Source organism: Brassica rapa, chromosome A10 (assembly GCF_000309985.2).
Source record: "Brassica rapa cultivar Chiifu-401-42 chromosome A10, CAAS_Brap_v3.01, whole genome shotgun sequence".
NCBI classification, from domain to species: domain Eukaryota; kingdom Viridiplantae; phylum Streptophyta; class Magnoliopsida; order Brassicales; family Brassicaceae; genus Brassica; species Brassica rapa.
This window is the reverse complement of record NC_024804.2, coordinates 9,980,215-9,992,975: the sequence shown is the minus strand read 5'-3', so window position 1 is coordinate 9,992,975 and position 12,761 is coordinate 9,980,215. Positions and strand designations below refer to the sequence as shown.

Here is a 12,761-nt window from a genome sequence, read left to right as displayed (position 1 = left end):
AAAAAAGTTCAAAAACTGATGGACAAAGTAAAATAAATTTTAAGTATCTTCGTATTTGCTATATTTTTTCTTAAAAACACACACACAAATAATTTTCAAATCATTAAAACATATTATTGAACAAAATCCGGCGCGTAGCGCCAGCAAACCCCTAGTAGTTGATAAAAGAAGTAAAATGCGAGTAATAGTTGACTAACATTTTATGGACATCTAAAAAATATTCAAATAGAATCAATAAGCCATAAAAAAGTATAATGCTCGTTATATATATTAAGTTAGATGAATTTCCAATCTAAAAATTTATAATAAATGTATTGTTCACTTGATTTTATATAGTATTTAGGATCATTTCTAACTATTGATGTGGGGAAATTTGTCTGGAATATATCCCTTTGACCGTCAATCTTAAAATGTTGGAGCAATGATCGATGGGCCAACTTTGGACAAGATCAATGTGGATCGGATTAGACTGTATTGATTAGCTCTGATACCATGTTAAGTTAGCTGAGATTCCATCATAAAACCAATTTGTGATGAATTAAGTAATCCAATTATCTTATATATTACTTAAGATTCATTATAACTACCAATGTCGCAGACTTTATATCCAGTAATATGTATATAACCCAGAGGATAGGCTGTATCATTAAGCTGGCTAATTATGCAGAAATTTGGTATCAATCTCGTCTTGAATTTAGATGATATAATGTAATATAGAAAAATATAAGTTAACAGGTCGCATATCTAAAAATTGTATATCCAAATCTATAATACTATTTGCAAAGTGATTTTTTTGCAACGGAGCTTTCACGTTAAAAGTTAGAATGATCAATGTCATAATTACCCTTAATGAATTTATATTAATAATATCATATTTTTAAAAATAAAAAGAAGATAATTTTTATATATTGTGTTGTTATCTTAATGAATTTATATATATATATATATATATTATAATTAGAAAAACATTTATACTAATAATATCATATTCTTAAAAAGTAAGACAATTCCTATATATATATTGTGTTGTTATCATGAAATAATTTTTTTTTCTATTATAAACTTTTAAATTAAGATGTACAACAATTTATAGTCAAATATTAATCAAGTAAAAACATTTTCATAAAGATATTTTTTACAATATTATTAATATTTTGAGTGTTTTAAATGAAGAACTTTATCAAATATAAATAATTTGATGTTTGATTAAATTTTTCTGAAAAAAACAATAACTTTTTATTATAATACTATTATTTGCAAAGTGATTTTTCGCAACTGATCTTTCTCGTTAAAAGTTAGACTGGTCAATGTCATAGTTACCCTTAATGAATTTCTATATATATTTTATTGTATAATTAAAAACGAATTTATATTAATAATATCATTTTTTTTAAAATGAAGATAATTTTATATTGTGTTGTAATTTTAATGAATTTTACGTATATATATATATAATTAAAAAAATATATTAACAATATCATATTCTTAAAAAGAAAGACAATTCGTATATATTTTGTTGTTATCTGGCAATAATATCCTTTCTATTATAAACTTTTAAATTAAGATGTAGAACAATTTATAATCAAATATTAATCAAGTAAATTATATTTGCATAAAGATATTTTCTAAAATATTTTTAATATTTTGAGTGTTTGAAATGAAAAACTTTATTAAATATAAATAATTTGATGTTTTATTTAATCTTTCTAAAAACATAAATAATAATTTTCTGTACTATTATTTACTAAAGTAATTTTTCGGAACAGAGCTTTTTCGTTAAAAGTTAGATTGGTCAGTGTCATAGTCACCCTTAGGCTTGGGACTTTTATCCGAGATCCGGATTCGATCTGGATCCGATCCGATAATCCGGATATCCGGAGAGGCCGAATCCGGATCCTGAGAGTAAAATATTGGATCTGTCAAAGCCGAATCCGGATATCTTGATTTATTAGTCCAAATATCCGGATCCGTAAGTTTTATTAATAACTATTTCAAAAATAATAATATCTATATATAAAAACTAATTTTATTTAATATATTTTCATTTTTATAGTAGTATATATAAATTAGATGTAAATTTTGTAATATTATACATAGAAATAATTAAAAACATTATATATTTTTATTTTTAAATTATTGTTAATATTTTATATATATTAATATTATTTTTTTATTTATTTTAAGGATCCAAATTCGGATCCGGATATCCGCCGAATATTATAATTTTTAGAAGGATATCCGACACCCATATATCCGAGAACCCCGGATCCGGATAAGGATAGTAAAATTAGGGATCCGGCAGATAAGGATCCGGATATCTTAAAATTATCCGGATATCCGATCCGTCCAGGCCTAGTTACCCTTAATGAATTTCTATCTATATTTTATTGTATTAAAAACGAATTTATATTAATAATATCATATATATATATATATATATATTTTAAATGAAGATAATTTATATTGTGTTGTTATTTTAATGAATTTATACATATATATATATACATATATATATATATATGTATATATATATATGTATATATATATGTATTAGATAATTAAAAACAAATTTTATATTAATAATATCATATTCTTAAAAAGTAAGACAACTTTTATATACTGTGTTGTTATCTTGAAATAATGTTTTTTTATTATAAACTTTTAAATTAAGATGCAGAATAAATTAGAATCAAATATTAATAAGTAAAAAATATTTGCAAAAAGATATTTTCTAAAATATTTTTAATATTTTGAGTGTTTTAAATGAATTTTTTTTATCAAATATAAATAATTTAATATTTGATTTAAATTTCTGAATACATAAATAATAATTTATCGGGTTTATTTGATTTGAACTAGTAAATATTTGTAAGAAAATTATGTGCACGCTTATAATATTAACTAGATTTTGATCCGCACGCCTCTGCGGGTGTATCTTTTAAAAAAAAAATGATACTATTTGATTTTTATGTCACTATTTAGGGTTGCGCAAAAAACTCGAATTCGAAGAATTGAACATATCTCAATCCGAATAAGTAGTACTAAATCCGAACCGGAATTTATTAAATATCCGAATTATTCAAAATTTTAGTATTTGAAGAATTGAAATCTAATCCGATTCGAACCGAAGAATTTTGGGTATCCAAAATAGATTTATATAATTATATATAGTAATTATTTTTAGATTTAATATATATATAAACATCCAGAATATATATGATACTTTTAAGTTCGCTTAAATGCTTGAAAATATATACAAATAATCAAATGTAAATATCTCAAATAGTTAAATATACTAAAAACTCCAAAAATACTTAAAATAATTATTAATTATCTATCCAAATATTTAAACCAAACCTATTTAAATTGGTTATACAAATCCGAACCAAATCTTCAAAGATCTAAACTGAACACGAAATCCTAAAAAGATCCGAAAATGAAAACGAACCCGAACGCCCACCCCTAATCATTAATATATATATATATATATATATATATCATATATGTGTCATCATAGGTTACAAAATATGTGTTATCATATAATTAATCGTATTTTATACGTACCATCAAATAAGTTTTTTTATAATTAATAATATTTTATACGTACAATCATATAAATAATCACATATATTATATTTTAAAATTTAATGTGAAATATAAAAACCATAATTTAAGTTGATGTTTGAAATTGGGCTTTGTATTGTTTTTTTCTTATATATATTGAAAACATTTTTGTAATAGTTATTGGAAAATATGTTAGTAAAAATCAAATTTTGAATATATATATATATATATATATATATATATATATATTTGAGTGAATTTTTGATATAAATCAATTTTAAATTATTATTTTGATTTGAATATATATATCAAGTAACATACGTTCATTACTTTTTAGTATAATGTAATGAATTTTTAATTTTTTAGTAGCATAAGGCCTTATTTTTTTTTCTAACTTACTGTTATTCATATTTCTAAACAGTATTATTTTTTAACTACTATCTATATTGCTAAATAATTTTAATGTGTACTTCAGGTTTAATAATATAAATAGGAAAGGGTGGCAAAATCATAATGCGCTGATTGTAATGCGAAGCAAAGATGATTTCGCCTTTTGCCTTGTTTTCAACCCTCATCATAACGGAATACTTATTTCGTTTTTTCCTTTCTTTACTCTTTTCTTTCCAGCTTTCATTATTTTAAATTAAATTTTCATTCGAAGTATTTTTTTTCCATGTCCTTTCGAGTCAAAAGACAAAGCAACATAAGAACAGTATTAACGTATAGCTATTTATTTTCTTGTTCAAAGATAATATATAGATAGAAGAGGAGAAAGTCCAAAGAAATGTAGTAAAAAGACCCATACGTGCTTCCATGATTAGTCCATCAAATTCAAAGTCATCACAACGAAATAGTCCATATACTACGTGTCGAACCTGGTCATAAATCTCTTTCAAGACTCAAGAGTCTCTATTTCATATCGTCTCTTTGAAACTTTCTATCATTATTTCATATTACTAGTTAAACTTCCGATAAAAACTTATTGACAAAGACCATATGCTCCACTCATGTTTTCCAGTCGCAAATATCTAAACTTTGATATTGTTTTCTGAAGGTAAGGATTAAAAATTTGACATAAAAGGTTAATAGGAATATTAAGTCTATATTATAACTTCGAGCATCGACATATGGATCTATTCTCTATATTCGATCTCGATATTGAGTGGTACACGTTGAACTACACCATTATATATCCATATGAGCACAAGTATAAACGATATTTTCATTAAAAAGGAATAATAAGTCTTAAATCAGTATCATGGTTCATGAATATATAAACCGCATAAACATTATAGTCACTCCATTACTAAGAACTTATATATCTTAGCTAAATTGCAACGAATTATTGAATATATAAACCGCATAAACATTATAGTCACTCCATTACTAAGAACTTATATATCTTAGTCATAGTTAAAAGCAAAGTCCAAGAATATATTTTTAACTTAATATCATATATAGAATAATGTGAACACTCGTCAGGATTTATGGATTCCTCGGAGAAGTAACCGGAAAAAGAGGAAGAAGCAGTGGCTGAGAGTCTCTAGGAGTTGAAACTGGAGAAGGATGAAGAAAGTATCCTTTTTCAGCGATGGCTTTGTCTTCTTCAGATGAGCTGCCTAAAGACAAAGGAGATGACTTGTTGAAGGGGTCATTGTTGCTTCTCAGTGGAGTAACGGGACTGTTTAACCCTAGCTTCGGGAAATCTAGCATGCTTGGAGACAGAAGAACATTCTCTGATGAACTGTTCCTTGGAGAGAATCTTGGGCTTTGATGAACATTGTTTCCGCTTGAGAACATCAACCTCTGAGAGTTTTGAAGCCTTAAAGTATTGATCATTAGGTCATTCTTAGCAAACATGTTGTTGTTATTGTTTTGTCTTCTTTCGTAGAGCTTGAAGCTGTTGGTTTTCTTGATGGGTGGTATTGAGAAACCTCCTTTGTTGTTGTTCACCGGAGAAGGAGCTTCGTGGTGTTTTCCGGTGTTGGTATCGGTGGAAGAGGAGCCCGTTAGCATCTGAACAACTTGTTTGAAAGTGGAAGTGTCTGCTTGAACAAATGTTGTTGGGTAAGGATTAGACAGATGTTGATGCTGCTCATGATGAGGAAGAGATCTTGTCTGAGGCTGCAGAAACCTAGGAGATGAGATTATGGGAGGGGGGTTTTGCATGATTTGTTCTGGTTTTGAGCACAGGGATGATGTTGATGAGACCTCCATTAAAGATACCCTCTGTATGTGTATGAGGGAAAGAGAGAGAGAGAGAATGATTGAAAGAGAATAAGAAGAAGACTGGAAGTTGCTGATGTGAACAATGTGTAATGTTGTTTTAGTTTTGTCGTTCGACGACAAATAAAAAGACTTTAAAAGTGAGGTGTCCTGGACCCATCTCATCCTCTCTCCTTTTTAAAACTTTTTTCTTTGTTTTGAGAAATTTAAATCTTTCTTAGAAACCTAATTTTTTAGATTCGTATTCCGACGACTCTGTACATCATCATCATGTCTCTTACACGAATCATCAAGTGTTTGAAAATATCAATCAATATAATATAAATTAGAGATGCCAAAATGGATTATAACCCACGGGCCATAACCACGAGACATGTTCAAGTAACCCGAGTGGATCTAGACATATATATTGTGAAGGAAAAGTAAAGCAAGATTTTCGTGATACGAAAAGATTAAAAAAGTATTCTTTGTGGGTGATACGAGGAACGTGACATTGCTTCTTAGAGATTTTCTGCATTATCCTAGCCAAGACAGTTGCTGGATAATTCCACTTAACTTGAGGAACAAGTTAAGTCATAAAAGTAAAGTTTGATGGGTTAAGGAAAAAGAAAAACATATCGAACTTAGGAATATTTTAATATTATTATTAGGTTAAGAAGTAGCTTAGTCCTATATAAAGAAGTCTCGTGGACAAATGTAATATCAAAAGAAACATATTGAGAGATTTTGTTTTGAGTGAGTTTCTAAATCTAATAAAAAGATAACTTCTTAGAAGGATTATCCTGGCCTAGACCGAATGGAAATGCGGAAGGAGATATTTCATTGCGGAGGCTCCTGGTGATAGAAGAGATTGGATCTCTTAAGTAGCCTGGCGCGGAGTCATATATGATGAGGTGATCTTGGATGGAAACCGGAGCTTCTAGCTCTAGTGGTAAAGGGCTTACACCTTTGAGTATCGCCACTTGGGTTCGAGTCTCGGCCACTGGAGAATTAACATTTCGGCATCGCCAGGGACAGAGGACCGACACGTGGCAACACGTGACTAGTCTGGATCACTTATGTGGAGCCAGGATACCTCTGTATAATTCAAAAAAAAAAAGATCTTGGATGGAATCGTGGTCCAAGATTCGCATTACAATGGTTTGCAAAATCCATCTTATGGCGTATGGCTTTAGTGACGATGCCTTGTGGGCATGTGACTTATTAGTTGATAAGAATCATCCGGTCTAAAGAGAACATAGTTGGACAAGATGATAGATCAGTCGATATGCTTCATGAGCATGGTGTGTTCCTGTTTATGAGCAGGAGGTTGTGGCCTGAGCCAGCAGAGCACTGCAGTGAGTATAGTCCTTAGACTTGTTGTCGATGATCACCTAGGTCTGTGTAAATCATCAAGGAAGATCATCTTTAAAGTTCATGCTCATGTCATGTAGGAGGAAATGCTTGACCTGGACGAAGGAAAAAAACGTTATAAAGGCAGTTCTCCATGGTATGTATGTTCTGACTCTGGTTTGTTGTCGAACCTTTTGGAGATTCTTCTGCCTTTGAATTTTATTATTTTGTAGGATATTCTTGTTGTGCCTAGCGGATCATGATTTCAATGTCAAAGTAAATTCAAATTTCAAGAATTGATTTTTGTTTTGAATAAAGCTATCTTTCCTTTTATACTGGCTGTGTATCCGAGAAAGGAGCAATGCCTTTCTTTGGTTCCTTTATATCTCTATTTTATTTTCATTTTCATATATGGTATTCAGATTTCTTTTTCTCATGCTGCAACTTCCATTAGCATCACTACCTTTTCCAAATCCGCAGTCCTATTTTGTATTCGCATTGAAGGTAATCTTCTTGTCTTCTGGTCATAGATTCCTAGGGACTAGATATGATCAGTTTTGGTTATTATTTTATTTTTAGATTAATTGGCAAGGTTGTCTCTCCGTCGATTCGTCCCCGGTGTCCAGGTTAGAGATGGATGATATGTCAGGTCGAATTCTGTTCCCTTTGTCCTCGGTGGGCGTGGGTGGTAGGGTTAAGCTGAAGGGAAAGCTTGGATCAGTTATCTCAGAGTATGATAGTTTTTGGGAACCCTCGATCGACATGCAAATCCCAGAACCGATAGCTTATTCTATCGAGATGCTTTTCAAGGTGGAACCTTCTTCACTGATAAGAGAAGAAGATATGAGGGAATTGAAGGAGAATTATTTATTGCCTACATTACATATGTAATATGATTCAATGATGGATTACATATCGATAATCAGCTTGACAAATAAATACTTATATGTCCGTGTCCATAAATTTGTTTTCTTAATTATTTACATACTTTAGACATGGCGGTGGATTTCTAAGCTATCACATCTATCATACAACTATTTCAATATCAATAAATTCATATCTAGGCAGGGCCGGTTCAGAGGGTAAGCTCCCCAAACGATTGATTAGGACATATAATTTCAGACGGCATACTTTTATTTAATTTTTACACTGAAACTTCTATTAGTATATATATGTAGACATAATTATAACTCTTTTGATAAAAATAACATTTGTAATAATTTTTTTTATCTTTGTTTATTGAATTTTACTAATAAATGTAATGAATAAGTGTATTGTTAGATAATAATTATTTCAAAATGTGAAATTTTAGATAAAAAATTATTTTATTAAAATTATTAAGGTAAATTTTGTGCAGCTCTTTTTGGTACTACGGAAATGAGAAGCAAGAAACAGCAAGCAAGAAAAATGATTAAAAATAATGTTTTATTAATTTTTACAGCTGTGACTAGGTGTCCAGCCCGCGTGGACGCGGGCACAATAATTTTGAGAATATTAAACAGTTAAGATGCATCATAATAATGTCCTAAAAGCAAGAGCAACAGGAAATTGTCTCTGTCTCATCCTAAACGGAAATCTGGTTTATGGTGGAGAAACAAACATTATTGGGAGCAAAACTTTTTGGCCAACTTTGTCACCGGTTATAAACTTGGCTTGAATGACGTGATTTGCTAATTGTGTTACAAGTAACCTTGTACCATTGCATAGTCCACCTTTAGGGTCAATATTCCTAAGCAGCATAATAGGTGCACCGATTTTCAACTTTAGATCATGATTTGGTAATCCAGAGATCTTAATGCTGTTTAAATATTCTTGAGTGTACACCATATCACCTATTTTACTTGTATCAAAAGTATCTATACTATCTGAACTGAGATACGAACGCTCCTCACCTTTTCAAATATTCAAAAGAAAATAATCAACATTAATGATTTGACATGAAACCAAATACTTCTTCTAAAACACACAAAATAAACATCAGACAAAAGATTTACCTTTTATTTGAGATAGCATACATTCATTGATCTTGTCGACATCTTCATTCCGTGGACTCAAGACACCTAAAGACAAAAAGGGGTTAAATACCACACACGTAATCTAAAGTATAATAAACAAAGAAGAACATAACTTACTTTGGTTATTATTTTCCTTTCTTAATTTGTATAATATATCTTCTGTCAAGATTCTCCATGTTGCGTTCCAAACTTTAACAAGCATAGCCATACTATTAGAAAATAACATTATAGCAAATAGCTTTCTTAAAAAGTTCCATGTTCCCCATAAACTGGCTTCGTTAATTGCTTCGATATACTCTTTATCATCATCCAATAACACCAATGCATAACATGCATCCTTATATGTCTTATAAACAATACCTTTGACTGTACGTATCTCTTCATAACTCCTTGGGCCTTTAACTATGTTGAGCAAAACTCTTAGATAGTACTCTCTCTCTTTTTAAAAAATAGACTTTTTAGTATTTTCACACATATTAAGAAAACACATTAAATTACCATAATAACTATACTGTTTTCTGTAATTTTCAATTTTAATAACTTTTAACTAATAGTAATTCAATAAAATCAATTAATTTTCTTGAAGTTTACAATTTTTTCATAGAAAAAACAAAAAAATACATCTTTAATATGTAACATATTTAGGTGGAACATATGTAATCCTTCCTATTGCAAAACCTTTGTCACGTGGCTTCCACTCTCTCGTCTTTTGTACCCAAACAAACCTTGTGGGGAATTCCGCATACGTTAGACCTCTTGCTTCCGGATATTTACAGTTCGCCTCCATCCATGCTAGAAACTTTGACCGCAATACCGCAGAACGATTTAAAACATCATCAATAGGGTCATCTTCATTATAAATTGCCATTTGCTGATTAGGTAAATGGAAGGAAAGCTTAACTACTGTGGTTGTTCGGTAATGCGTAGGAAAAGCTAGTATTCTCCAAGTTGCTTCACACGCTGAAATATACCTGCATCATCAAATAAAAGCAATCTGTCAACACTATTTTGAATTTAGTTTTTCTATTTGATTGGAGTTGTTAATATATTTTTTCTTTTTAGTAACGAACTGGTCGTTTTAGAAACATTCCTATTCCCACTATTAATTATGTACACAAGTAATTCTCTAAAATTTTGATAGAATATTCCTAACTTGATTTTAAATTACACAAATATATTCTCTAAAATTTTGTCTCATCTTAGTTTTTAAATTAATCAAAATAGAACTAAAATCAATATTTCATGTTGTAACACTATTAAATCAAGAGAGTAGACAGTAGTTGATTTGGCTAAACTATGCCCACGTTTCATCTCCTCCCCGAGTCCTAATTTCTTTTTTCTTCTTTTTTTTATAAAAAAAACTATGGACTCAAGAGAAAAAACATCAGAAAGAGACAAAACAGTTTGTATATTATTAGCACATACCTGCAACTAAGGAACTTCTGTATCTCATCGTCGATAGTATCATCTGTATCATCCCCTTGGACCGAAGCTCTAACATAATCTGGTCCCTTTGTAATGTACTTAAAGATACCCTCAGACACTTTTCCTTCATATATTTGTATCAAATCCTCATCAATGGATGCATGTATCCTTGTTCCCTACAATTGAATAAGTTAGATAATCTTACATAAACTAAAAATAGAAATCATCAAAAATAATATTGTAGTGTACTCACAGTTGCATCCACAAGAACCATCTCAATGGAGACAACTTTTTTTGATCTCCATAGCTTCCACAATTTCATAACCTGCACCTTTAATTTGTAACTATTGTTCTCTGGTTGAATATCGTCAATAAAGACTAAAGTAGCTGTCTTCCTTCGTGGATGGGACATGTTTTGCACTGAGTAAAAAGATGTTATTTAGATATTAGAAGTTTGATTTTGAAGCTTTTAAGGACGTGGGGATTAACTTACATATATATACACATCATTGGTTAAATAGTTTGTTTTATTTAGAAAGATAAATCCAATGATAATAGGGATAATAATGACGAATTAAAGATAGAAACAAATTATGTTGAAATCAACCAAATCATATAATGAAAAGGAGACATACATCAAATGTGACATATAGATAATTTTCTCTAAATAAATTAATTATATAAGAAATAGTATATATATAAAATTCATTAAGGGTAGTATAGATATTAACCGCTCTAACTTTCAACGTGAGAGCTCGATTCCAAAATTTTACTTCGCAAATAATAGTATAGATTACTATAGTTTGGATTAAAAACCCTAGTTCTAGCCGCATAATTTTATAGTGTATGTTTTGAATAGTCGATCATTTGTTCTAGATAGGTTTAGGTCCTCTTTATTAGTTTTTTTTTTATAATCGGAGGTTAAGTTGAATTTATTTTACTCGGAAGGAGGAGTTGACTCGAGTCTAGAGTCAAAATTTATCCAAGCAAGAATCGAAAGCATGCATCTTTCTCGGAAACAGGAGTAATAACTTCCTGAATTATTTTTCCCTAACAAAAAATATGATTGAATACAATGAAAGTTATGCAGTTAACTTGATAAGATTATTTTTAACCAATCACTATAGAATTGAATTAGTTTTTATAAAGATTTAATGTGATTAATATTTCTAAATACATATTTATAATCCCCTACATATTATTTGAGAAACATTACAACTTTTTTTTGTAGCCACGTGTCATCATTAGGATGATTCTTAGAATCATTAGAGAAAAATGCTGGTATATCTAATTATATAATAAACTTTTTATTAAATTAACCATAAATTTATTATTAATGTTTTTATTATTTATAATTAAAGTTACAAAATTGTCTAATGTGGCTAGAGTATATATGACAATTAATGATTTTGAATAATAAATATTTGATAAAATTAATGTATCTTCTATCATATTTGTTTAATTTTAATTTATTCAAATAAATTAAAAACCCACATTAACCATATAATAAAATTTAGATTTCTGTATATGTTATATTTGGAATTTTTAAAAATGACTATAAATTACTAAAACAGTTAAAAGTCTCACATTCAAAATTTGTGATCTATGGTATAAAATTTTTGTTATGACAAAATACAAATGATTAAAAAATCATATAACTAAAAAGCCTAATTTAGTGAATTATTAATATTAAAAGATATATGTATATATATATCATTTAAATTAAACTATATACCATATAAAATATATAAATATTTTAACTTCAAAATTTACTTTGAACAAATTTTTTGATAAAAGCTTTGAAAAAACATTGAAAACTTAATTTTTTAAAAATTATAAAATACTAAAACTATTAATCCCACAATGAAAATTTTGTTATCAGTAATTTGATATTTTTGCTAGAATAGATACAAATGATCAAAAAAACATATGAGTAGAAAATATCATTTAATAGAAATTAATATTAAAAATATTATATATGTTAATATCATTTAAATTTAATTAGATATCCTATCAAATAGAAAAAAAATTGTTTGGATTAATAAAATTGATTTATATGTTTGCACCAATTTAATTATATATGTAATAGTTACTGACTTTTAATTATTCAATATATATTTATTATTCCATTATATAATATTTAAAATAATTTTTATATAAAATATTTATCCCGCGCAAGGCGTGGATATTAATCTAATA

At 28.7% G+C, this 12,761-nt stretch overlaps 2 protein-coding genes and 1 long non-coding RNA gene across 3 annotated transcripts; 1 reads left to right on the top strand and 2 right to left on the bottom strand.

The window, feature by feature from the left end:
* Positions 1-4,769: 4,769 nt before the first annotated feature.
* Positions 4,770-6,013, bottom strand: LOC103844850 (VQ motif-containing protein 33). The gene has a single exon (XM_009121674.3). The coding sequence runs from the start codon at positions 5,953-5,955 to the stop codon at positions 5,050-5,052; it is 906 nt and encodes a 301-aa protein (XP_009119922.1). The 5' UTR covers positions 5,956-6,013; the 3' UTR covers positions 4,770-5,049.
* Positions 6,014-6,936: 923 nt separating this feature from the next.
* LOC103844849 lies at positions 6,937-8,118 on the top strand. Its single transcript, XR_628372.3, has 3 exons — positions 6,937-7,127; positions 7,224-7,626; positions 7,702-8,118. It is a non-coding gene; the product is annotated as an uncharacterized LOC103844849 (long non-coding RNA).
* Positions 8,119-9,703: 1,585 nt separating this feature from the next.
* LOC117128951 lies at positions 9,704-11,013 on the bottom strand. The gene is made up of 3 exons (XM_033282027.1): positions 10,816-11,013; positions 10,563-10,738; positions 9,704-10,108 (listed from the first exon to the last, which is right to left on the bottom strand). The coding sequence occupies exons 1-3, from the start codon at positions 10,972-10,974 to the stop codon at positions 9,763-9,765; spliced, it is 681 nt and encodes a 226-aa protein (XP_033137918.1). The 5' UTR covers positions 10,975-11,013; the 3' UTR covers positions 9,704-9,762.
* Positions 11,014-12,761: the final 1,748 nt, after the last annotated feature.

Coding starts and splice junctions, on each gene's coding strand:
- LOC117128951 (XM_033282027.1), bottom strand. CDS start 10,974: ATGTCCCATCCACGAAGGAAGACAGCTACTTTAGTCTTTATTGACGAT. Junction 10,739..10,815: donor TGGTTCTTGTGGATGCAACT/GTGAGTACACTA, acceptor ATTCAATTGTAG/GGAACAAGGATACATGCATC. Junction 10,109..10,562: donor CAGAAGTTCCTTAGTTGCAG/GTATGTGCTAAT, acceptor TTGATGATGCAG/GTATATTTCAGCGTGTGAAG.
- LOC103844850 (XM_009121674.3), bottom strand. CDS start 5,955: ATGAGATGGGTCCAGGACACCTCACTTTTAAAGTCTTTTTATTTGTCG.